Source organism: Myripristis murdjan, chromosome 5 (genome assembly GCF_902150065.1).
Source record: "Myripristis murdjan chromosome 5, fMyrMur1.1, whole genome shotgun sequence".
Lineage (NCBI taxonomy): Eukaryota > Metazoa > Chordata > Actinopteri > Holocentriformes > Holocentridae > Myripristis > Myripristis murdjan.
The window spans coordinates 21,614,345-21,639,509 of record NC_043984.1 but is presented as its reverse complement, the minus strand read 5'-3'; the positions used below and the strand labels follow the sequence as shown (position 1 = coordinate 21,639,509).

At 41.7% G+C, this 25,165-nt stretch overlaps 4 protein-coding genes across 5 annotated transcripts; 2 read left to right on the top strand and 2 right to left on the bottom strand.

Moving 5' to 3' along the window:
• Positions 1-733: 733 nt before the first annotated feature.
• LOC115358860 (neuritin-like) lies at positions 734-6,396 on the top strand. The gene is made up of 3 exons (XM_030050949.1): positions 734-957; positions 2,106-2,259; positions 3,097-6,396. The coding sequence occupies exons 1-3, from the start codon at positions 906-908 to the stop codon at positions 3,320-3,322; spliced, it is 432 nt and encodes a 143-aa protein (XP_029906809.1). The 5' UTR covers positions 734-905; the 3' UTR covers positions 3,323-6,396.
• Positions 6,397-7,171: 775 nt separating this feature from the next.
• On the bottom strand, positions 7,172-10,813 carry sys1 (SYS1 golgi trafficking protein). Its single transcript, XM_030050948.1, has 4 exons — positions 10,393-10,813; positions 9,235-9,494; positions 9,068-9,135; positions 7,172-8,890 (listed from the first exon to the last, which is right to left on the bottom strand). The coding sequence occupies exons 2-4, from the start codon at positions 9,394-9,396 to the stop codon at positions 8,650-8,652; spliced, it is 471 nt and encodes a 156-aa protein (XP_029906808.1). The 5' UTR covers positions 9,397-9,494; positions 10,393-10,813; the 3' UTR covers positions 7,172-8,649.
• Positions 10,814-11,066: 253 nt separating this feature from the next.
• Positions 11,067-22,785, top strand: LOC115358832 (bile acid-CoA:amino acid N-acyltransferase-like). 2 transcript variants are annotated; one of them, XM_030050900.1, is made up of 12 exons: positions 11,067-11,241; positions 16,844-16,971; positions 18,097-18,306; positions 19,064-19,163; positions 19,352-19,557; positions 19,662-19,837; positions 19,987-20,103; positions 20,299-20,384; positions 21,348-21,441; positions 21,543-21,623; positions 21,873-22,008; positions 22,107-22,785. In XM_030050900.1, the coding sequence occupies exons 2-12, from the start codon at positions 16,863-16,865 to the stop codon at positions 22,205-22,207; spliced, it is 1,416 nt and encodes a 471-aa protein (XP_029906760.1). In that variant the 5' UTR covers positions 11,067-11,241; positions 16,844-16,862; the 3' UTR covers positions 22,208-22,785. The 2 variants fall into 2 exon arrangements, with proteins under 2 accessions (XP_029906760.1, XP_029906761.1); XM_030050901.1 differs by lacking the exon at positions 11,067-11,241 and having other exon boundaries at positions 16,695-16,971.
• Positions 22,586-23,563, bottom strand: LOC115358862 (protein S100-B-like). The gene is made up of 3 exons (XM_030050952.1): positions 23,479-23,563; positions 23,119-23,262; positions 22,586-22,776 (listed from the first exon to the last, which is right to left on the bottom strand). Exons 1-3 carry the CDS (start codon positions 23,482-23,484, stop codon positions 22,624-22,626), a joined length of 303 nt encoding a protein of 100 aa, XP_029906812.1. The 5' UTR covers positions 23,485-23,563; the 3' UTR covers positions 22,586-22,623.
• Between the last annotated feature and the right edge of the window lie 1,602 nt (positions 23,564-25,165).

The following is a 25,165-nucleotide window of genomic DNA, read 5'->3' as shown; positions in this document are numbered from 1 at the left end:
TGTTTATTTTCATAATTTTTATTTCTTCTTATCATTATCATTATTATTTAATTTAAATGGCCAAAAAACACAAGCCAGAGTTAAGATTTTGCAAAAAATCCAAATTGTTTGCAGGTATATTGGATTGTTTTTCCTTTTTTTCTTTTTAATATTTTTATGTAGTGTTTTTATGTCATATACAGCATTAAGAACATACCAAGCAAACAAGCAAAATGCAGCAGTGCAGAGCAGAGAGACAGTAATCATGTAACACACTTTCCAGACTGACAACTCTCACTCTGGTATAATGAAGGATTACAGCTACTCTGCTGCTTATGGCGTGGAAAGTAGATACTGAACAAGAGCAAACGCTGTTGTGTTTGAAACTAAAAGCAAATAAGACCCATGGATGGCAATGTTAGGCACCATAAAGCAGCCTTGATTATTAAAAAGGGAATTATAACACACATTTTAGAAGAATAATAGACCATTGCCTTGAAATATCAAAGCAAAACTATGATCTACAATAGCCACTGGGAATAATGGTGCATACTGTGGAGATATGAAAAGAGATAGGTTACTATAAACTCTAGCGCACATCACAGACAGAGGATGAGTGAGTCCCCAGAGGAGTGTGTGGGAGTGTTATTGTGATTCTTGAGCGGGGAGGTGAGAGCTGTCCGGTGCTGGAGGGGGGGATGAGCTCAGTGCGCACTGGGGGGCAGGTAACGTCAGCACTCGGTCGGATCAGGAGAGACTGCACACACTAAGTCAGTAGCTCCGGTAGACTGAGAGGGATTAATAATGGCCAGTTAATCAGCTCTTTAGTATTAAACAGTGATATTATTCCAGCTGATGAACGGCTTTTTCGGATCCCGCGGCGGCTGCATGGATCGAGGCGCCCTCCGCTCGGCTTGAGATGGGATATGGGATTTTTTATGTCGACGAAGATACGAAGGTTTTTTGCGGTTGCCTTAGGTGAGGTATTTCCAGCGCCTCCGTGCTTTCATTTGGACCACCGGTCCACTTTTGTTGGACGTCAGAGGAAACTGAGTAGCCCGCATTTGCCCTGCATAGAAAGCACAGATCTTCTCTCATCTTCTTGCATCAAAAGCGCATCACTGACACGATTACAGTCTTAATGTTATTTTCATCGGTGCTGCATGATGCGAGCTGGTAGTTTTGTATGTTTATAAGACCTGACCACGGCCAGCAGCTTGTAGCACACCCCTCTGTGGAAGATACTGGGTATCTATTATTACTTGCATGCTGCACGGGCTTTTGGGACAGGCACCATTGAAAAAAAAATTCCTGATTTCTTATTCTGAAACAACCCTCTTATAGACTGTCGTTGTAACACAATTTTAAAGCGTTTTAACACTGAAATTACCAAGAGCACTGATCAGGGAAACTGAGTTAGATGCCATGTGGGAGAGCTTTATATGGGCTGCAATGGCCAAGATCACTGTCCTCTGACACAGCTGCCATGTACCACCCACTTACATCTATTTCAACTTAATTATGATCTCTGACAAGATGTTGCTGTTAAACTGCAGGGATTCATGAAAACAAGGTTCAGATAACAGCATTAGAATATATTGTCACTCAGGTTAATAGCAATGTCAAAGGATAAATGTGTGCTATTTCTCATAAAGTGGGTATATCCATCATACCTATCAGTGAGGCACAAACTAAAACCTGCAACCTTATTAAAAGGCCAGAAGGAAAGTATTTGCATTACATTTAACACCAGTGTCATGAGCACAAATGTAATTATAGGCACTGGCTGAAGCTTCTTTGGGAAGTGGGGAAAGCCTTTAAAGAGCAAACCCAGAGAGGAGCCAGCTTGATTGAAGCTGCTCCTCAATAAATCTGGCAGAAAGGAAAAAGAAATACCAAATGGGCCAAATTCCTCCAAAGGGCTCTACAGATCTGTAGCACCCGTTTTATTGATTCTAACTCCACAAATAGACAAGGCATTTGATCACATTTTTTTGGCACGGAGGTCCAGGGAAACACAGGTACTGGTTATGTTTTTTAAAGTTGCCAGTTGCAGGGTAATGGTTAAACAAGGGCCAAACACTGCACAGTGAAATAACACGATGCCATCTGTATGTGTTTTGCAGTATTCCTGTTCCTCACTGTGTCAGGAGGCTCAGCAGATGTGAAGTGTGAGAACATTTACAAAGACTTCTCTGATTGTGTCCTGGAGCTGGGAGAGAGCATGGATAACTACCAGGAGAATGTGACCAGTGAGAGGGGAGTGGAGGCTGTGTGCAGGTGACAATAACACATTTATTTGCGAAAGAGAATGAGAACAGCATCCATTTGTGTTCACTGGGCATCTGTGCTTGTAGTGTATTAGAGTCATAATTTTCCCTCAAAGCAAGGATGGGCAGTTGTGCAATGGAGGGTGAACAGTATACAGGTTTTCATTCCCACCAAACACAATTAGCATAACTTCAAGCAGGGAAGGCACAACTGAACAGTGAAATCAGCTGCGTTTGTGCACTGCTGGAATAAAAAGCTGCAGATTCATGGGCCTCGGTGGCCACATGATTGAAAACCAATGATCGGTATCGCTGTGCATCAATGTTACATTTTAATTCTGTACATGCGAAATGACTGATTGGAATAATGTGGAAAAATATGGGCTATGCATCTCATGACAGAATACTGGAGAGAAAAAGAACAGATGCTATAATCTCTGAGGGAGAAAAACAGAAATGAATGGTGCTGAAACACTGAGCCATTGTACTAAATAATTTATGACTTTGCTGCAGTAGTAATGAAATTCTGAGGACATTTTTGTCATTGTTACTGCTTGCACTCTACTACCCCGGCACAGTATATTAAAGTAAAAGAATTATACATAGATCTTCTGTGAAAATTGGCCACTTCCAATAGCATCTCTGACATTGTATCGCTTTTGGATGCAGTTACCATGGCAATTAAAGCTCAGTTCGACTTACTTGCAGCCACAGCATTCATCTGAGTGATAGCTTGTTGGAGAGAAAATTAATCCACAATAGCCCAGTGCATGTCTGCATGGTAGATGGAATAAATCTTGAAATGGCAGAGCGCAGTCTTGATCCGATGATGCTTTGTTTGCCGTAGCCACTGGGAGGCTTTCCACACATGTGCCCTCACAGCCCTGTCCGACTGCCAGGAGGAGGTGGGCTCCATTTGGGAGACCCTGAGGGAGGACTCCAGGAAGATACGCTTCCAGGGAAGTCTGTTTGACCTGTGCAGCCCCAGCTCCTCTCCCAGCCTGCGGTCAGCGCTCACTGCCCTCCCTCTGCCGCTGCTAAGCATGCTGATCATGGCTGGGTCCTCAGCATAGGTGGGGTCGGGACAGGTGGGGTCGGGATGGGTGTGTGTTTGGGGGTGGGGGGTCAGTCCCGTCGAGCACAGTTCAAACTCAAAGCCAAGGATTCAAGTCGGCCAAACATGTTATCAAGGATCATTTTAACACAGAGCCATAGATGTCTGCTGAGCCAGTAGATATTGGCAGTGCTGAATTATGTAGAAATCCTCTCAAATACTTCAGCTTAATCTTTCCTTATGCGTCGGGACTGATGTAGCAGTTGACAGAATAAAGTTTCTGCTGGCTTATCAGTCCAGGCACTTGAACAAACACTCCAAGTGTTCTGCGGATTTCCAATACAATGCGACCAGAGTCCGATCAGCTCAAAGTCTACAGTCAGACAGCTCTGGCTCTGGGTTAACAACATGCCATGTACTGTATATTGAGGTATGACAGTGGTTAATTAAGTGCTACATTATATGTTCGCACCGAGCCACAGATGTTAATCTCCAGCGAGTTTGTATAAACACAACCTAGCCATCATAATGCAATTATCACATTACGAAAAAAGCAATTAAAGGGGCACTTCACTGAATATGACAGAAATGGATCATATAGCTCAGCTCACATTATTTGAAAAACTGCATCCACTGTAAAATAACTAATCCTTACTTGATAGATAACAATGTGTAAATTTGAATTTGCCATGGAGTCAATCAATTAATCAGTTAAAGGTTCACAATGCAAAATTGAGGGTAGACTTAGGTAAGGATTATTTAGATTCAACTAACAACAATAAATCAATAAACAAGCACAATAAACAAGCAATTTATCAGTGAGTCAGGCCAACTACTCCACCTTCAAATTTTGTGCTTTTTGTTGGTTAGGTCTAAAGACTCCTCACCTCAGTGCAGTTTTTCATTGTGTACCTTTAAATGATCTAGGGGAAAGAATACTGCCCCAAAGTCTTGGTCAGGGATACAATCAGGAAAATTGTTTATATGTAGATAGAGTGTCAATATTTAAGAACCTAAATTAATAGACGAAAACTACCTTCACTAAAAGAAGCAACAAAGAGATTTTCATATGTTCTGTAGGCGAAATGCCCCTTTAATGTATTTCAAATTGTGGGAATGTCTGTGTAAGTGACAATCAAGCCAGTTGTATATAACCTGACCCTTTGTCCCCGACATCTCAGCCCGTTATGGCTGGTGTTGTACGGCTGCTATAAAGACACCAAAAATGGCATCTGACACACATCACACGTGTGTTTTTCCAGATCCTCTATCATTCTGTCATAACCTCACATCATGCTTTGGTTAGTCCTACGCTCTGTCAACATACTGAATTGTTGGCTGGTGTGAAAAAGAACATATGAAGTGTGAATGTTCGGTGTTTTTTCATGAATTTCATGCATTCCAGTCTCATCTTGTTTGGAAGTGTTTACTTGCAGTTGATTCAATATCATTCACCCATACTTCAAAATACATTAAGTACTACAATAACAATGTATCCTATACGCAAAAAGAGTACATGGGATAGATAACGTTTTCTCCTAATGTAAATCTTTATGATAATATATAAAAGTGTTTTTTTATAAAAAGGCACAGGGTCCAGGTTTGTGTATGGAAACTCCCCAGATTTTCATATTGCTCTTTCATATTGCCTGAGTACTCCTATGCAGTAATTAATATAGTAATTAATATAGATGTACTATCATTATAGAGAAACAGCTATTATTATTCTCATGTTCAATAATACATGATAGCAATCGCATAAACAAAAGCTGTTTTATAAACTAGCAATATAATTACTTTAGTATCAAAAAGCAGTTCAAGATTTACACATTCATATATTGTTGTAAAATTACCCAGTAATTGGGCTAGCAATTGCATTTATAGTGCTAGAAACAAAACATGAGTGGTAACTTATGCACAGTTGCCTCAGTAATCAGTTTGATCCAGTTTGGAAGATCTAAAACTCATTTCCCCTCAAATCCAGTCTGGAAGACTTGGGAGTTCTGCATGTGAAGCAGCCAAGAGAAGAAACAGAGAGGCATGTCAGTAGAAAGCAGCTCATGGAGCAATAATTACTGATGTCAACAATATTCATTTGGCAACATACTATTATTATACTATTACTATAATACTATTATTATTATTATTACTATTTAGCCAATAACCCATGCGGGATACTGTTAATTGCAATAATCTTTTATTTGCTATGAGGTTTCTATTAGTAATTTGGTTGTACGTTTTAACTTTATAAATAAGAATTACCACTAATGCAATAAATAAAATGAAATCACATGGAATGAACAACTCAAATTGAAATTAGTTAGCAATAGTACTATTAATCATTAAAATGACTGTTTTTTGGGGGGTTGTTGTTGGTTTGTTTGTTTTTTTCTAATTGTTGTCATGAGTTGCATACTTTCTAATTACTGGTGATCTGAATAGGCATTGTCAAAATGTTGAAGAATTCTGTGGTTCTGAATATTTTCAGTCATCTCGGTCATCACAAGTGCATGATTATTTTTGTTAAACACTAATTCAGACAAATGGACGCCCCATTGATTTTATCCTTGGCCGTAGGCACTGTACAGTAGTATTGATCTGTGCATGAAGTTAAGCTAGATCCTCAGTATAATGATATTCTTTCTTATCCAGAGTCATTATCCTCGCCATCAGCATGTTTGTACTGGTTGTTTATATTTATTTCATGTCTCACAAGTGGTAGCATTATGTCATCCAATGTGTGTCTGGTGGCAAGTGTCGGAATAAAAACAGTTGTAAGTTGTGCCGTCCTCAAAGCATGTGCAGTATGTATGCTTAATTCCCAGAGAGGACTCTTTTCCCTCATATGCTGTTGAAGAAAGCATGAAACTGATTGCGTCAAGCGTATCATAAGCATTGTATCACAGGAATCAAACACATACAAATGATGGTTCATTCACTGAAAGAACTTCTGAATGTAAAAAATAAGTTCAATACCCATGTGGTCTCTGCAGTTTACCAATAGCAAAGCACACTACTTACAAGAGTCTGTATAAATCGTTGTATGGCAAAGTAATAATGATGTGTTTGTAATAAAGCACAGAGTTTAAAATATCCAGTGTTCATTTGCGTGGACTACACATGCATCTCCTTCGTCAAAATAATTATGACAGCCTGAACCGGGACACGCGGTGTGGTGGAGCATTCTACAAAAAGGCCAGAAATGGTTCAGAGAAACCAGCAAGTCCTGTGCGTCACAACTCATTCACAACAGGGTTTCTGTTTTTAGTCCTCCCTGTAGCAAAGTGTTGATAATGAGAAACGGAACTAGCATTTTTCAACTCGTTAGTGCACTCCCATCTGTTCCCTTCCACCTGGCCACTTACTAGAGAGGCAGTGGTGAGATAAAATGAGGGATCAGGGCCCAAGGGGCAAAAACCTAATAGACATTTGTGGTGTGAGCCCCTCATTAGAGGAGCTCTGACATCTGAAGTATGATGGCCAATTATTCTTCACCCACAATTTCCTGGCACTGTGATGTAGACTTTTTTTTTTTTTTTTTTTTTTAAATCGATAGGAAATAGAAGTGTTTTAGTATGAAATATGCACACAAGTACATTGTATATCCAGGACAGTGGTGTGCAGCCAGCACATCACTACATGTAAAATCTTTGGAAGGGAAGGGGAAAAAAATTGCATCCTATGTGTGGTACCTGCACTCAAAATGGGACAGAGCATACAAATCTTTCTTTGCCCCATAAGATTGTGAAGCCCCAGGGTGGGTGATGGTCAAGCAAGAGCTAGAGAGGCCTGGCCATATGAGCATATACTGCAGCACCTGCGTTCATCTGAGGCTACTTCAGGCCAATAAATCAAAGCATTCCACGTCTGGGCTCTCAATATTTATTAAACACAGCATAAAAACAGCTTAATATATATGCTTTATAATTTAAAGTTATTTTACAGAGTACAAAGCTGGCTTTGCATGTTAAACTGTCGGAGAAGCAGTCTGTGACGCTGGCTCAAAAAAAGTTGCTGAAATGAGTTCAACATATCTTAGTAACATCAACCCACTCAGTGAAATATTATTAACAGTTCAGAAAATTGATGTCAAACCAAGACACTGCATAGTCCACTTTTTATAAGCTACGACAGCTTTGTCTCATAAAATGTAAAGGAACTCTTACATGAGGTGTATTACTTGAGGCAGACAATTTAGAAAAACTTCTTTAAGCCTTAACAAAAAGTCCAAATCATTCCAGCTTTACCAGTCATGTCTCTATAAACAGTGATAGTGCTTTCAGGAGCGCAGATACAGCCTGGTGTCAGGATGCAGATGGCAGCTGACAGACCATCCCTAGAGTGGCCACCTCATCTGCATAATACATCGAGACATGAAGAGACACTTATCAGAATGCTTGTGAGACTGCCATGTTCAAAAATAAGCTGGCTTTTGTAATTGTGACCTGTTACATTATGAGAATACAAAACAGATACATCTCTCCTACATTTAGGGTTTACAAGATGATGTGTATCAAAAACCTGAACGGTACAACTGTTTGAACACCAAATGCCACAATTTGCTGCCTTACTTTCGGCTCCAGGATGCAGATAAATGAAGAAAATTATTGAAACTGCACTGTGCAGCTCTGCATGTTGCCAGCTAGCGAACGTTATTTGAACTTCAATACCAAGAAATCATGTAGAGAAATAATGTTCACCCATCTGGCCAGTCTGTGATCACAGGATACCACAGACATGAGAGACGCAAAAAACAAACAAAAAAAAATCTAACACTGTAAAGGCCAGCTTTCTTTGAACAGTGTGCTGGCTGTTTAGGAAGCAGTCTGTATTTTAATTTCAACTATCGCCTCCTGTGGACTCAAACAACCCCAGAAATTCAGTTGGTCAAGGATGGTGAATTACTTGGATCGAAAAAGAGAAATGGGGGTTTCTCCTCTGTTGTAACCAGACTTGAGGATTCAAGCTGTTACGACAGAAGTATTTTTACAAAGAAACAAAATTACATTTTGCCTTGTGCAGATTTAAGCTGAACAGTCAAAAAAAACAATCTATGGTCTTTCAGGTCCAGAGAAGGATGCAAACAGAAATCTGCTTTCAAATGCATCAAACCATGTTATTTAAATAAACTACCGAGTTGTCAATGTCCAGGGGTAGATGGGCAATTATACATAAACAGCTCAGTTCATCTGATGTATCCTGCGGAGAGGTGTACATCTTTCAACACCTACACTATGCAGCTTTCAGCTTCCCTTTGCCAGCAGTGAAACACCTCTTCTGATAAATTTCCTCTGGAGTTAACTGTCCACAGATTTTCAGATGGGTCAGCACGGTTCCAACAAGAAGTCAAAGGTTAGACTTTGGTCCACTGTTGACTGGAATCGCCCTGAGCTCAGTCCGCATACACAGGTACTCTCCTATCACAGCCATCAGTGCCATGCAGGCTACATTGACGAGCCACCAGGACAAGGCTGATGGAAGATGAGAGTTATAGATCCAGCAACCAATCATATGGAAGAAGTGCACAGTGACGGTGAAGTCCAGGCACTGTTTCCCTCGACGGATGAAGAACCACAGGCCGAGGGCGCTGATGGAGCAATGACACAGATAGGCTACATTACTGGCCATGCTGTACCATGCGAATTTAGTTTATAAACAAAGCTGTTTGCTGGATATCAGTGATGTGTAATTGTTTCACATCTTTTAGCCATGCAGAGAGAAAAGTGAAACTGTCAAATGACCAACAAAAAAAAACATTTCTTACCAGGTAAGAGAGTTCAAGATGAATGCCATCATTGAGAGCCTTCCCTGCAATGTTGCAAATCCAAGGACCTGCAAATATAATGACAACATTTAAGCATCATTACGTTTCTGTACAAACTCATTTCAAAGAAACTGCATTATGCTGATACAGTATGATGTGTAGCTTACTTCATAGCTGAAGATCTGGTCCAGTGACCGATTAGTTTGCACAAGGCTATCCACTCCAGCCAACCATAAACCAAGGAAGCTGTAGTAGATGCACTGCATTAGCACAATCTGAGATACAATTAGGACTGGGTCCCAGATGTAGCTGCGGAAATGACTGGCCATTGTAGACTTTGTAACACAGGCTCAGAGAAGGATGTTAGCCGCTGGCCCTGCTGTTCCTAGCTGGCAGCTCCAGTGTGAAGTGTGGATGACTTCAGAAACTGAAACACAGAGCAGAGGTTAAAAGTTAGTGAAAAGGCAGAAACATGCTATATTTTATCTATTGGATTTGTCTAGCCTGATAGCCACTTATGCTGCCACATCATGACACTATCAGTGCGATTTCAGCCTATTTCCTTATGCATAACTGTCTATGTATTTTGCCAAAGCAAACAAGGAATTAAACATGTTAGTTAGGGCACAGAGTAATCTCTATCTTTGGCAAAGTCCAATACCAGTCAGCTTATCAGTTACCTTTAAATTTTTATTTTTGCTTTAGCATGAAAAAGTAAAAACAGTAAAACGTTGGCTGTGACAGATTACCTTTATTCTCAAACAAGGCATTCAAAAAAAGATGTCAAATGAAGACAGACATCAGAGAGGCTATAATTACTCTGATATTAATTTACTGCAAACCTCAATCTGTGCATGATAATGTCATGTGTCATGCCTCATTTGTAAATACTTCATAATTCTGTACTGTAAACGATATCCTAAGCTACATCTCAAAATGCTACAGCATGTGTATTTTGGAAAACAATTACAAATAACAATAATAACAACAACAACAACAATAATAATAATAATAATTCGACCGCGGAGGTGCTGCAATTTGAGCACTGAGCAGCCGATAAGAGCTTTACATGGGCAAGAGAAAAACGACAGTGACAAGTCATATCAAGTCATAAGAAAAAAACACTACTATGGTCACTACTGTTACCAAACACCTCTAATGAGAGTAGTTTTCGTTTGGCAGCGTTACTGAAACCCAGCAATCACCGGAGGTGTTAGCTAACGTTAAACAGCAGCTAGCTGTAGCTAAGCACAGAGACTGTTACAAGGTTGTGAAGGCTAATCCGCTACACAACACTAGCATCGTCGCCTGTTGTGCGTACTTACAGAAGCCTGGTTACAACAGCAGACGGATTATCTCACAGAAGACCATTATGCAAAGCTTCGTATCACAACCTCGACTGAGAAGGAAACAAAACCAGGGACTTCACACTAATTATTAAGGTCGAGGCGACGGCAACATCATCAAAGTTCCTTGACAATAATCAGTCCGGAAGTCCGGGGACTCCGTCGGCAAGACTGATGTGTCGAAGGCCGGCAAGAAAGCGGTTTCATTCAAATATCAAGGCAGGAAAACGGATAGTAGCTAAGACACGAAATAAACCAACGTCCCCCGGTTAGCTGTGTCCGTTCACTTGTGTACTATTATCAAATTTGGACTAAACCTTCGTGAGACTAAACCTTGGCAAAACGAACGACTATGCCACAGCCAACGCGACTGACCCGGATAGAAAACATAACAGAGCGCAGAGCTATTTTTCAAAATAAAATGCCCATCCTGTCAACGGAGACTTCGTCCAACAACACGGTGCCCTCTTTTCAGAAATATTGAGACAAAATAGACTAATTTGTTTATGGCTACGTTCTTTTCTAACCAGCCAGTGGCGAGTAATTGCGTATCGGGCACTGACCAGAAACGACAGGAAAATGTGACCCGTTAATTTCATGGCGGAAGTGGGGTGAACTACCCCTTTAATGAAACTAACTTCAGGACTTGTACGGACAGCGCAAAGCAGCGACGCTGGGCTCCCAAAAGTGACTCTAAAAAGTGTCTCCAGGTGACGCTGGCAGTCAACAGCATCTGTCAAGGAGTAAAGCGAGTTGAAGCAGGTTAATGCTGTCATTTTTCTGCCGGGACGCAGACGCTCACTCCCGTCCGGTCCGGACAGTCTGCAGGTATGAGAGAGTAAATTGGTCACTGTGACATTGTGAAGTGCTGCAAAACAGAAACTGAACCCCAACATTGAAGACAATCAGTCAAAACACGGCTATTCAATTTATCAGAATACTTTTAAAACCATTACAAAAGGATTAAGGTTGTTTTGTTTGTTTGTTTGGCTTTGCTTTTAAGGCTTAGTGATTGTAGACAGCATGTGATTTAGTCAAACTGAACTTTAACCTTAATGAATAAAAGTAGGCTACAATATTCATTTAAGGCATGCGTTTATAGGTTTTTGCCTTGTTTCATTTTGAACTTCCCGATGTTCAGCTTCATGTTAATAAAAAAAAAAAAAAAAACACTCTTAAAACAGCTGTTGTAGTATCTATAAGGAACAGTACTTGAACAGGTACTACTAGTGACATTACTAATGTCTAATGACATACTAACGGGGGTCTGAGCACCACGGTTGGCATGGCGTAACCTTGCCACTAGGTGGAGCTGTGTCCCTGCATGCTCTGGATAATGTAGCAGACAGCCAGCTGTTAGGCTAGGAGTTTCTAAAAGTTTAAAGATATGTCTTTTGGTGGCGACTTAGGGACAGCCTTACAGCTGGCATAGGCAGTTTTCTGGAAAAGAAGAAAACGCTCCTCCTGCAGTTCTCCCCTCTCCTGTCCCTGTCCTAAGTAGAGTTCTCATATTCTGCCCGAACCCGACCCGACCCGACATTTTCGGGTCGGGTCGGGCCTAAAATTTACGTGAATTGGGCGGGTCGGGTCGGGCTTCGGGTTCTGTGGGGGATTTTTTTTTTTTTTTTTTTTTTTTTTTTTTTTTTTAATAAAAAAAAAATAGAATTATGTGTTGTGTTATTGATTATGACGTTTCATTTTTATGTGACTGGTGGAGAGAGTGAGAGACTGGATTGGATTTGGAGGCTAAACTTTCAGTGACAGACAGACAACCAGCTGTGCGTGCGCAGCGCAAACAAGTGAGAGAGAGTTGCAGCAGTATCCCGCTGTGCTGGCACACTCGGCAGCAGGGACGGTTTTTGCTATGGGCAGTGCAACTGCCCAGGGCGCAATCTACTTGGGGGCGCACGAGAAAAAAAAAAATCTCCAGTTTTCTAGACTACCGTATTGACCCGCACATGCCGCGGCACCATCAGTCGGTATCAGGCGGGCCGGCCGCGGCACCGTCCGATACCGCGCCCACCCGTCAGGTCTGCCGGATCTGACAGGTGAGCTGCCTGATGGCCCGCCTCATACCGACTGATGGTGACCCGGTGCCGCGGCCGACCGGCTCTGCTAAATAATGGGGAATTTGGCGATTTTTTTTTTTTTTTTTTTTTTTTTTTTTTTTTTTTTCGGGCATTATCGGGCTGTCGGGCCTAAAGTTCGGCTAATTAGTCGGGTCGGGTCGGGCCTCGGGCTGGCCCAGTCGCGCCCGGGTCGGGTCGGGTCTTAATTTTCAGGCCCGATGAGAACTCTAGTCCTAAGCCCCTCCCACCAGGTGAGCATGGACATGTGCCAGGAAAGGTCAAAGCCAGGCTCTGAAACTTGTGTCAGAGTTGACCCGTCATGAACATTTGTTTGTTTGTTTGTTTTATTTTTTAGTGAATCTCTTAGTTACACAAATGTTGTTCATGTCAAGCAGCTATGCTCTGTAACATTACAACCAGGAATCCAAGGAGAGTTGAATCGAGGGCAGCTGGACTTGTTTGTGGACTCTTCGCATCCAAGAAGCTTCTACAGTTCGGACAGACTCGTGGGTCCCAGGTATTTAGACTTTTTGGGACTTTATCCAGGTCATTGATACCACTGTCTCCCCACTAGGCTGTCAGAACTGAAGAGGCATCTTGGATGAGAAGTGACAAGTTTTCAAGAATCTACTAACAAGTCCATTTGCCCTCAGTTTAGTTCTCCTTGGATAATCATGACCTGGATCACTGAGAACTTCACAGAGTCCCAGAGCAACACTTGTGAAACTTGTATCATAGTTGACAGTCTGTCTATGTAAACGTTTTTCAGGGAATCTCTCAGTTACACTAACATTGTCCATTTAAAACAGCCATTTCCATTTGATTTTGTTGAGTTTTTGAAAATAAAACACCAATGAGGGGAGCTGTAAACCGGTCAGGACAGAGTGGACTGGAATTGCTTACACATTTTGAGTCAGATCAGCAATGCTGCACCACCCCAGGTAACAGGACGGAAATGGACACCATCTGATGCTGTGCAGCATGCCACGTCAGCCCTGAGGCACAACGACATCGTGGGGCATGCCCAGCTGGGAAGAGGAGGCTTTGGCCTTGCAGCAAGCAAACCAACTTGGTGTAAACAGAGCGGAGGAGGATGGTGGTCAAGGAGGTCCGCCATCAGGAGGAGGCTGCAAGAAGTGCGAAGGCTGATGCTCTCGCTAAGCAGGGGCAATGGATGCGGTGGGAAGGCCTGGAGAGGAGAAAGGTCAGCTGGAGGGAGCTCTGGGAAATGGAGGCAAGCAACATCAACTTCATCGTCAGAGCTACTTACGATTTGCTTCCATCTCCAAAAAACCACCACCAGTGGTATGGCGAGGACCCAACCTGCGCTCTCTGCCCAACTCGAGCATCTCTCAAACACGTCATGACCGGTTGTAAGACCAGCCTCACACAGGGCCACTACACCTGGAGGCACAACCAGGACCTCAAGAGTCTGGCAGCAGCACTTGAGAATAAGAGGAGTACGACCAACTCCTTGCCCCTGAGAGCAACCAATCCCATCAAGGTACCAACATTCATCCGAGAGGAACAGGAAAAGCCCAAACATCCTCCTACCAAGCCAAAAACTGGACAGTTGGCCATGGCCCCGGACTGAAGATGCTAGTGGATATTGGCCAGTAACAAATCTTTCCACCTGAGATTGCGTCCACCACCCTTAGGCCAGACTTGGTACTCTGGTCCCCTTCACTGAAGTCTGTGTACATTGTAGAGCTCACAGTCCCGTGGGAGAATTCGGTTGAAGAGGCCTATGAGCGCAAGAAATTGCGCTACACAGAACTGGCAGCAGACGCACAACAACGAGGATGGAACGTGAAAGTCTATCCAGTTGAAGTGGGATGCAGAGGATTTGTGGCTTCTTCCCCCATCAGGCTGCTGAAAGACCTAGGAAGCCATGGACAGGCTCTGCAGCAGACAGTTAATTCAGTCTCTGAAGCAGCAGAAAGAAGTAGCCAGTGGATATGGCTCAAGTGGAAGGACCCTTGCTGGGCTCCAAGAACATCAAGATGACCCACTCACTATCCCCCTTCCCCTCTACCCACTTGAGAACCCAGGTCGAAACCCTCCAGGAGGAGGGGTACAAGGTATGCGGTCAGCTCTAGGCTTGACTCAGGGAAGAGGACGCCCCTACCTTGCATAGTCGCTTGAGATATGCCATTCAAACATCTAGACTAAACTCATGATTGGGCATGGGACACAAGCTCAGGCTTGATCACCCTGTAGCTGGCCGCCTTTGATGGTGTCTATTGTTGAAAGGCCGAAACACCCCCTGATTCAAAGTGCACACTACTGATGATGTGTCCCGAAATTGACATCCTTTCCCTGTCTGAGTTACTCCTCCCACGTCACTCTTAACATCAAGGCAAACCTCATGTGAGTACATACCACCTATTGGTACAATGGACAGTCTTAACATCATGTCCCGTATTTTATGATTGTCAGATTGCTCACACACAAATCTGTAGATTAGCCAATAACGACGCCCTTTCTCTGAAATGACCCACGATTGACTAAAGTCACATTTCTCCTGGTTTTCTAAAGCCTGAATACAAAAACAGTTTTCACTAATCCACCTGCAGATTTTGAGCAATTATCAACAAATTTGGTACATAGCATATAAGGGACAAGTCAGAAAAAAGCACTTTTTCAGATTTTTCTAGTAATTCCTTAATAGTGATTTTCTGTTGTTACTTTTGTCATAGTATATTTCTGTTGTTACTTTGTATTGTGAATTTTAGTTGATACTTTGTTATTAAAAGACTATTTAGTTGAAACTCTCGTCTGGAGTCGTGCGATTGGGTTCTATCCTCGCCGTCATAGTTCTGACATATGGGAGTTCATGAGAAAATTTCAGAGTCTTGCTGTAAGATCGGTTTGAAATGATAATGCTGTCATTACAGCTTTTCAGAGTGGGTTTAACAGTGAGATTGGGAGGGAAGTAGCTCTTAGAAGTGAGCCAGGTCTCTAGATGAAGCTATTTACGACCAGATCACTCAGTGGCGTCTTGAGCCAGAGCCTCCACGAGTTGTGATTCCTTTGTCAGAGAATGATAGAGGTGCCAACTCTAACCCTGAAGCAGACCCTAAGCAGAGGGGTCGGACTTACTTGTCTCTTTCTGAGGGCCAATGCGGGGTGAGGTCAGGAGAGTGTCTCTACTGTGGCCAGGTGTGTGTGTGTGTGTGTGTGTGTGTGGTACCACCACAGAACTTGAATGGATTCACTACCACACCTGTGGAATAGTCACACACAGGTCAGGGCATTAAGAGTACTATTACTTTATTTAAAAAATATATATATGTAAATAGCAATGCTACTGTGTAACCTAAATAGTTAAATCTGTACACATTCATGCAGGAAGTAAAACCAGCATGAGAAACATATTCCGCCAATCATGATATATTTCACAAATCAATGTTTTCTCATGTGATGTAATGTTGACCAGGAGAAAATGAGAAAATCTGGCCCAATTGAATTTGTGATGGTTTTTGTATGTGTGTGGCAGCAGCAGGCACTTGTGGTGAGAGATCAGACGTGGCTGGAAGGAAAAATAAAAAAAAAAAGTTTGGGCTGGGAAAAAAGTATTTGGAACCTTACCCAGGCAACGCCCTTGGTACCTAAGAATTGTTTATAATAAAATTATGATTGTTGGAGATAATCATATAAGACTGAACTGTCATAGAAAGAGTTTAGAAAAGAACTCAAGGACGATGATTAGTGAAACACTGAAGTAAAACAGCAGCAAATATGGACTGTGTACAAATGTAAACAAATTTCTCCATATTTTTGATTGATAGTTCGTACTTTTTTTTTGTATCACTAAATGTTATGATTTGTTCAACTTGTTCAGATTCTACCAGTTCCTTCACATCAGCTGGCCATGTTTACGGGTCCATTAGCCTATATATTGTGTTCCAGATATGTTAATTATTGTGGCAACACATAGTGAACAAAATAGATTCAGCTGCATAGTGAGTACAGTGGATAGCAAAGGAATTGATTGGGAAAAAAATCAGTGATTCTAGCTCACATTTGAAAAAGTCTACAATTTCACCCACCAAGACTTCCAGGCAACCTAGAAAAAGCAACAGAAGTTAACCAAAAAAAGCAGTATCTTCTGTCTTACATCTGCCACATTACTGGGTTTGGAAGTTATGCAAGCTCTAAGGTTAATCTCTAACAGGGAAGCAAGTTTTCACCAGATATATCTTGCCAGAGTGGTGTTTAGGTGCTTTTGGATCAGTTTTAATTTTTAACTCTAGCCCATAGTTCCCTTCAGTATGATAGGACAGCACTGTTTTACTCAATAAACACCTGTTTTTTTCCTGTGCGTATTGGTATTTGATGTTTATTCATTTTGTTTTCAGGGCAGACTGACTGGCGGTAATGGCTAAAGCACACATAAATTTGACAGCCCTACAGCAGTTCATGGAAATGAGAATGATACTGGGCATCAAGTTATACAGGAATCTGGCTTGTTTACACCGTGCAGTGGGTAAGAATATGAATTCTGTTTGTTTACTATTATGTTTTTATATATATATATATATACAGATTATGTGGAGAGCTGGTGCCTGAGTTTATCTGTCTAATCTGAAAAGTTATCACCTCTGCTGTTCTTTTATGTAGCTGTCATTTTGACGTACCTGGACATCTACATGAACATCTTTTGCTCATAACCACTGTATAACAGGAGTGAAGGCAATCACATGATCCCGTTTTTTTAAACTGAACTTGTGTAGGACCTTTCAAAAAGTGGTACAGAGTGGTTCATAAAATCTGTGCAAGACGTACAGGCACATTCTAGCAACAGCACTCAGTCCTGCTCTCTGCTAACACAGAGTGTAGGTGGTGGTCATTTATCCAGGTGTGCATGAATGTTTGAGATGCAAGCAACTGAAATGCCTCAAACCTCAGCCATAGTGTCAGTTATCACTATACCGCAGCATTCATCCACTACCCAGGACTGTCTTGAATGTATAAAGTCAGTCAAAGTTGGTTGAAGAAAGGGTAAAATGACTTGCACTTGTACATCAGTCCACCAGAGATGCCCGTCATTGGATGGTGTGTGTGCTTCCCACAGTGTATGATTTTCCACTCTGTTTGCTTGTCAGTAGTGACTATACTGCAGTTGTGTGTTGTTGTTGTACCCACCCTGTTATTATATTGACTGAGGACGAGGTACCAGTTATACAAGATTCCAAAGTGATCATGTTCATCAGGTGCAGTCACCTGGCATATTAATTTATTTTCTGATATCAGGGGCAGAGCTGACTCTGCCGCCCGAGGTGAGATGACACAGGGCCACCCCCTCCCAAAAGACCCAATGCCAACAGTCAGTTTATACTGCAACACTGGGGAGCAGGAGCCTCTTTTATCACACCACAAGTGGCAATGAACAAAATTAGGAATAAAAAGCAATAAGAGAACAATGAAAACATCTAGAAACATCCACCTGGCTACATGGAACTCACTCAAAATAGCCCCAAAAATTATCAAATTGTGATCAGTAAACAGCATGTGTCTTGGCTCTTGATATCACATCTGGTGCTTTAGTATTAGGTCATTTGAAATCCACTTAAATATAACTGTAATTAATGTCACATATGTTTTTCTTTAGGTGCAGTGCGATGGAAGAGCAGCTACAGGCCAGCCCCTCTTTTGACAGCCTCACCTGCTCGAGCCCTCATGGATGAGCAGATCAGCATCAGTGGGCGTTTCCTGCCCCCCCACCAGCCGGTCACAGTGTGTGCACGAATGCACAGTGAGGATGGCGACCTGTGGGAGTCGTTCTCTCACTACAACACAAATGCAAATGGTTGTGTTAACTGTGAGTCACATTGGTTTTTGTAGAATATTCACTGTAACTGTAATATCATGACGTATATTACAGTCATTCAGTTATCAAAATTTGAAAATGGTTATTTGTTACATACAGAGAGGAAACACTGTAATTATATTATAGATACTTTAGCTAGATACTGAGCAGAGCACCAAGGTTGCACCTGGAAGTTACAGTCCTGTTTTAAGTCACCCTCCACCCCCACCCTTTTATTTTTTTTAAAGCAATGCTGTTATCATAGGACGTGCCCTTTCCGCTGCTGGTTATTTGCCACTCTCAACTTGTTAAAAACTGCAGCGGTATGGCGGCTTGTTTGAGTATTTAGTTGTTTTTGGTATGCAGTTGCTATTTAATTATGGTTGTAAATTATCATAATGACATATTCAAATTACACACTGTTGTTGTGAATTTCACATATAGTCTACTTACTCTGCAAGCAGTTGGGACCAAGTGGAACTTAAAACAGGCAATTGGTAGTCTTGGGTTTCTTCTGGGGCGCTCTGGTGGCTCAACTGGTAGCTCACCTGGTAGTGTGCATACCACTTGTTAAGGCTGAGTGATCACAGTGTCCTGGGTTTGAATCTGAGCCCAGGCCAATTTGCTGCATGCCCTCCTCAACCAACACCACCACCGCCCACCTTTCCTGTCTCTCTCCAGTGTGACTGCCCACTAAAGCGGAAATGCCAAAAAAATTATCTATAAATTCTATGTTACTTGACCTTCTGTCTCTCTGGCCATTCAACAGTATCCACAGATCCTTCGGTCGGGGGTTCATATGTCGGCTGTGAGCCAATGGGACTGTTCTGGGGCCTGCAGCCTGCTCCTGGGGGAAGAGATGGTGTGAGGTACGATATTTAAATATCCACACTTACAACTGAAAAAGATCAAGTGTCAATTTAATCTGCCATTTGTGGCATAAGGCTCAACTGTTCTGACAGAAGCTACTCATGGATCAATATGGTTCAACAATATCTGTACGTACTGTAAGCCATGACAAGTCCTGAGTTTTTCAAACCGTGCTCTCTGTCCACAGGCTTAGGAAGAAAAGTACTGAGGCTCCATATGTAGTGCATATTTCCTTATTGGAAGATCATGTGTCGCCCAGTGAGACTTTGAAAGACAACGGACAGAGCGGTGAGCTGGCTGCTTCAACTGTTGAGCGCTTTTACATGGCCCCAGGCGTAAAGAGGGTTGAGATTCGCCAGAATGGAGTTGTGGGGACATTGTTCTTACCCCCTGGTGAGCACAAGATTAAAACACATTATTTCTGTATTTGTAGAAGAAATAACAGCATTTTAAGCTTGTCGTTGGAGGTTGGTAAATGATAACCAATGTTCCTCCAGGCCCAGGCCCGTTCCCAGCCATGTTGGACCTGTGGGGAATGGGTGGAGGACTGTATGAGTATCGCTCCGCCCTGTTTGCATCCAGAGGCTTTGCTAGTTTGTCACTTGCCTTCCTAGGCCACAAAGACCTGCCTGGCCCACTCAACCGCATCAATGTTGGTGATAAATATTTCAAGGTAAAAGGGATGCAGTCTGAACTTGATGCTGCTATATGTATTTCTTTCCACAGCATGACTATGTCTCACTTTTGTGTAAAACACATTCACATTCTAATAGATCATGTTATCAGTCCCAGAAAATAACCCGTTTTTTTCTGTGTTGACAGTCAGCCTTCCACCTACTTCAAGACCATCCTCAGATCTGTGCGGACAGAATCGGGATCATTGGTCTCTCCTTTGGAGTCTACCTGGCTCTGCGAATTGCAACTCAGTCTAGTGTCAAAGTATGTCAGACCATCCAATCTCAGTTAACTGTTTGCTAGATTTATGATCACTGCTCAGCTTCTAGCACAATTAAAATAAGTAAAATTACTCATGCACTGGGTGCCTGAAAATAAGAAATAACTGTGAATGTTATTAGGTTCAGTGGAGTTGATAGAATACACCAGACTGACATTAACATTTTATATTCTTTTCAGCCAAACTGTTTGATTTGTATCAATGGTCCGGTGGGAAGTACCGCCAAGCTCTCAGATGCCGATGGCAGGACTGAAGCCTTTGAAAGGTAGACATTAAGTATTCAGTTAAATGTTAAATTTAATTATGAATGTGTGGCTGTGATATTATTGTCTGAATCCAGCCCGTTTTCACTCAAATTCATTAATTAATCATGTATGTGAATTTAACAATCCATAGCTTTGTCAGGTGTTTGCTTTAAAGAGGTTGCTGAGCTGTGTCTGTATGTATCCACCTGACTGAAGCTTGACTTTGATGTTGTTGTTGTTGTTGTTGTTCAGGATTGAACTCTGCAGACTGAAATATTAGTGAAGAATCAGGCACAACTTATTTGTCACCTAATTCAGGAAAGCAGGCCAGAAGACAGCTGGACAGACCCACGAATCACCAAAGTCAAAAAAGTAATTCATAGGGACAGATCCAGGAAACTGAAATGAGTTGTAATGTTACATTATCACACATGCTGATGCTAACAAACATGATTATTGAGTTACAAATAAATCGACCATGATCACTGAACCAGAATGTCCAACATTTCTGAGAAAAGGTGAAGTTTGGAAATTGGTGAATTTTAAACATTTTTAATGAAATCATGGACTATCAAGCAGCTAAACACGTGTCACTTAACAGTAATGATTAAGTATGTTTTTCCTTATGGCTTGTTTCTGGTGCATTGATTGCATTACATGTGTACTTTTTTCATAGCAGACAGCAGTGTAATTTACCAGGGTACACTAAAACAATTACTATTTAGATTAAAATCCTGCATAGATTAGATCTATAATACTTTGTTACTCAATTAAGGAAAGCAGTCTAGGAGGCAGCTTCTACTGTAGTCTAACTATCCAGCAGTATAATATCAATAATTATTCTGATTTTAAAAAGTGAAAAATTGTGCTTGTCTTGAATATAAGTCAAGCTAGTGAATTTTGCAATAGTAGTAAATGTAGATGAAGATTAAGATAATATTCATGAATTCATTTACATTTTCATGTTGTATTGTTGCTTTTAGTGACCAGGCACTTTGGACCTATGATGATCAGGGCTATGTCACTTTCCGAAAACTCTCTGCACCTGCCAACATTCCCCCCCAGAACAAAGTAAAGGTACTGTGATGACGCTGAACCCCCAACAGACACACAGTGTTTAGCAGTTTTACATCAGTGGAACAGACGCTGCTGTAGGCTGACCGCCGGTGTTTTTGCAGCTGGAGAACATCTCCTGTCCGTTGATGTACATTGTGGGTGAAGATGATGTCAACTGCTCCAGTGACCAGAACGCAAATCAGGTAGAGTTTCACTGTACTAAATTTGAAAGTACTTTTTGTAATGATGGTTGAATATTCAAAGCAAACCATACCCTCATGACCTCATGTGAAAGACATAATATTTTGCAGTGATTTAAACAGCCTTGTTTACTAGATTTGACCATGACCAAACCTGAATTGGACCATTGTAGACACCAAACACTGTTGAAGTTGTTAGATCTTGCATCAGAAGTTCTTGTACAGTTACTACACTGTTTTATTGGTCAATAGATCGAGGAGGCCCTAAGTGCTGTAGGTAAAGCCCAACTCTTTACCCGCTTGTCGTACCCCGGTGCTGGTCACCTGATCGAGCCGCCTTACTCACCCAACGTAAGAACCTCCCTGTGGGCCGTCAAGCCAAAGAAACGTAAGCTGCATATTTTTCATCTCATTTTAACCCATATATAGACCCATGTATACATACATACATACTGTAATTTACACCCTGTTTTGTTATTCTTACAGTCTTCACTCAGTGGGGAGGGCACCCGGCACTTCATGCTGCTGCCCAGGAAGATGCCTGGAAGAAGATGCTGGATTTTATGGACACTAATCTTAGAGGCTGATTTGACATGGAACCAGCCTTTTAGACACAAAACACCATTTTAGAAACTTCACTGACAAATGCAGGAATCCTAAAATTGGACTTAGATTTTTACAGGCAAAGGGCTTGAATGAAAAACATTAGTAGACTCATTTATGACCATTTTTATATTGTTATTGTTGACGCATTTTATTTAATACACCTAGCTTTTATCGTAAGAACTGATCGAGACAAAACCCTTCTTCTTCTGTAGTCCACATTTAATAAAGATTGGCTATCCAGTAAATCTGGAGGATTTGAATTATAGTGGTCTCTGATAGTAACAAAGAGGCTCTGGCACCATATGGCAATAATGATGCTTTATATACACAAAAGATATCAGACAGAACAGACACTCTTGCAGTATTCCTCAGAGTTTTACTGTGTACATATGGCAGACTAACTGTGATGGTGATTTGGAATGAAGAGGTCGTGGCAGGCTGACGTGACCATCGCAATCAGAGCGATGAACTCTTGGAAGTCGATCTCCAGGTCTCCGTTCTGGTCAAGGTCTGCAAAGAGCTCATCCAGAGTCTCGTTCTCTTGAATCTTCTGTGATGCAGAAAATGTGCATGAAAGAGTGTAACAGCTGCAGTTGATGCAGCTGTTACACATGCCAATAAAAAAAATAACACACTCTTTCTTGAAAGGTCTGCATTTTTTTCAACACATGGAAGTCTGTATTTTTTTTTCTTTGACAAGATATGTAGTTATTACTTTAAAACACAGCATGCATTAACAGTGACACATTGTCGTCCCACTTGACATGCACATCTTGAAAATTACACATCCTTTTAAAGAGCTCATGTAATTCATTTAAATGTGTTCCATATACATGTCATTATTTTGATACTGAAATCTCCATCGTTAGGATGTAATGTCGTTCAGGCCTACCATGATGAAGTGAGTCATCTCGTTATTGATAAGATCTTTCAGCTCCGCTTTCTTCAGCTTACACTTGTGACCAGAATATTTGTGGAACACACGGATGATGGTAATCATAGCACCCTCTAGCTCCGACATATTTTGCTCGGACATCTGTAACAAACATTGCCATGTTAAGTTATTAAAGCAATTCCCAAGTTATAATCATGATATATACAAATCCTAATTTAGGATCATACAGACGGAATATACCACTAACAATCAACCTATGGCAAAGATAAAATACACATTGTGCAAGAATGGTTTGAAATCCCCTTAGCAATTATTAATATACATTGAGTTTTGTTCAGCAATATTTAGTTTCTTTACCTGCATTTTGAAGGAACTCCTCTGTCGTGTGTGTAAGGCTTGTATGAGGACGAGGAAACTGGCTGTGAGCACTTCTCCAATGAGATGTTGACTGCCTCGCCCAAGCTCTGTGATCACTAAACTTTATTGATCAACCACATGAAGGCTCCTCATTGCCCATGCACTGTGATGCTTAATGCGTGCCTAATGGATGCTGGTGGTCAAAGGCTTGACTGAGAACCATTTGCTCCCCAAATGTGTCACTCTACTGTGATCGGGTTTCTCCATTTTCCTTGTCATTTGTGTGTGTGTGTGTGTGTGTGTGTGTGTGTGAATCTCACCATGAAAGGATTTTGAAACTCCCACTCAAAACGAACAGCAGTCACACTTCAGATCATTGTTGTCTGGAGTAATGGGTACATTCACACATACATACGTACGTATATCTTTGCCTTTAAGAATTTAGAAACATAAAGACACTTTCAGAGTAATAATAAATCAAGCAAACTTCCTGCGGCTCCTCAGAATCAGCCCATGCACTGATACATTTATGTTCACAAAATTGTTTGGACCATCCAAGACAGTTGGAATAATGAATAATTCAACTGTGTGGTATTACACATTACGCCAGACATATAATATTTACAGGAATACACTACCAGTCAAAAGTTTGGACACACCTTCTCATTTAATGTTTATTCTTTATTTTCATGACTATTTACATTGTAGATTCTCACTGAAGGCATCAAAACTATGAATGAACACATATGGAATTATGTAGTAAACAAAAAAGTGTGAAATAACTCAAAACATGTTTTATATTTTAGATTCTTCAAAATAGCCACTCTTTGCTTTGATTACTGCTTTGCACACTCTTGGCATTCTCTCGATGAGCTTCATGAGGTAGTCACCTGAAATGGTTTTCCAACAGTCTTGAAGGAGTTCCCAGAGATGCTGAGAACTTGTTGGCCCTTTTGCCTTCACTCTGCGGTCCATCTCATCCCAAACCATCTCGATTGGGTTTAGGTCAGGTGACTGTGGAGGCCAGGTCATCTGCCGCAGCACTCCATCACTCTCCTACTTGGTCAAATAGCCCTTACACAGCCTGGAGGTGTGTTTGGGCTCATTGTCCTGTTGAAAAATAAATGATGGTCCAACTAAAGGCAAACCGGATGGGATGGCATGCCGCTGCAGGATGCTGTGGTAGCCATGCTGGTTCAGTGTGCCTTCAGTTTTGAATAAATCCCCAGCAGTGTCACCAGCAAAACACCCCCACACAATCACACCTCCTCCTCCATGCTTCACAGTGGGAACCAGGCATGTGGAATCCATCCGTTCACCTTTTCTGCGTCTCACAAAGACACGGCGGGTAGAACCAAATCAAATCAAATTTGGACTCATCAGACCAAAGCACAGATTTCCACTGGTCTGATGTCCATTCCTTGTGTTTCTTGATCCCAAACAAATCTCTTCTGCTTGTTGCTTCTCCTTAGTAGTGGTTTCTTAGCAGCTATTTGACCATAAAGGCCTGATTTGCGCAGTCTCCTCTGCACAGTTGATGTAAAGATGTGTCTGCCACTAGAACTCTGTGTGGCATTTATCTGGGCTGTAATCTGAGGTGCTGGTAATTTGCGATTTCTGAGGCTGGTGACTCAGATAAACTTATCCTCAGCAGCAGAGGTGACTCTTGGTCTTCCATTCCTGGGGG

Excerpts from the sequence above, each read along its gene's own strand:
- LOC115358860 (XM_030050949.1), top strand. The coding sequence starts at position 906 with ATGGGATTTTTTATGTCGACGAAGATACGAAGGTTTTTTGCGGTTGCC. Across the intron at positions 958-2,105 it reads GTTTTTTGCGGTTGCCTTAG|TATTCCTGTTCCTCACTGTG; the intron begins GTGAGGTATTTC and ends TGTGTTTTGCAG. Across the intron at positions 2,260-3,096 it reads GGAGTGGAGGCTGTGTGCAG|CCACTGGGAGGCTTTCCACA; the intron begins GTGACAATAACA and ends TGTTTGCCGTAG.
- sys1 (XM_030050948.1), bottom strand. The coding sequence starts at position 9,396 with ATGGCCAGTCATTTCCGCAGCTACATCTGGGACCCAGTCCTAATTGTA. Across the intron at positions 9,136-9,234 it reads ACCAGATCTTCAGCTATGAA|GTCCTTGGATTTGCAACATT; the intron begins GTAAGCTACACA and ends TTATATTTGCAG. Across the intron at positions 8,891-9,067 it reads ATCTTGAACTCTCTTACCTG|CGCCCTCGGCCTGTGGTTCT; the intron begins GTAAGAAATGTT and ends TTGCTCCATCAG.
- LOC115358832 (XM_030050900.1), top strand. The coding sequence starts at position 16,863 with ATGGCTAAAGCACACATAAATTTGACAGCCCTACAGCAGTTCATGGAA. Across the intron at positions 19,164-19,351 it reads GGGGGAAGAGATGGTGTGAG|GCTTAGGAAGAAAAGTACTG; the intron begins GTACGATATTTA and ends CTCTGTCCACAG. Across the intron at positions 21,624-21,872 it reads GTGACCAGAACGCAAATCAG|ATCGAGGAGGCCCTAAGTGC; the intron begins GTAGAGTTTCAC and ends ATTGGTCAATAG.
- LOC115358862 (XM_030050952.1), bottom strand. Across the intron at positions 22,777-23,118 it reads AGATGACTCACTTCATCATG|AAGATTCAAGAGAACGAGAC; the intron begins GTAGGCCTGAAC and ends TCTGCATCACAG.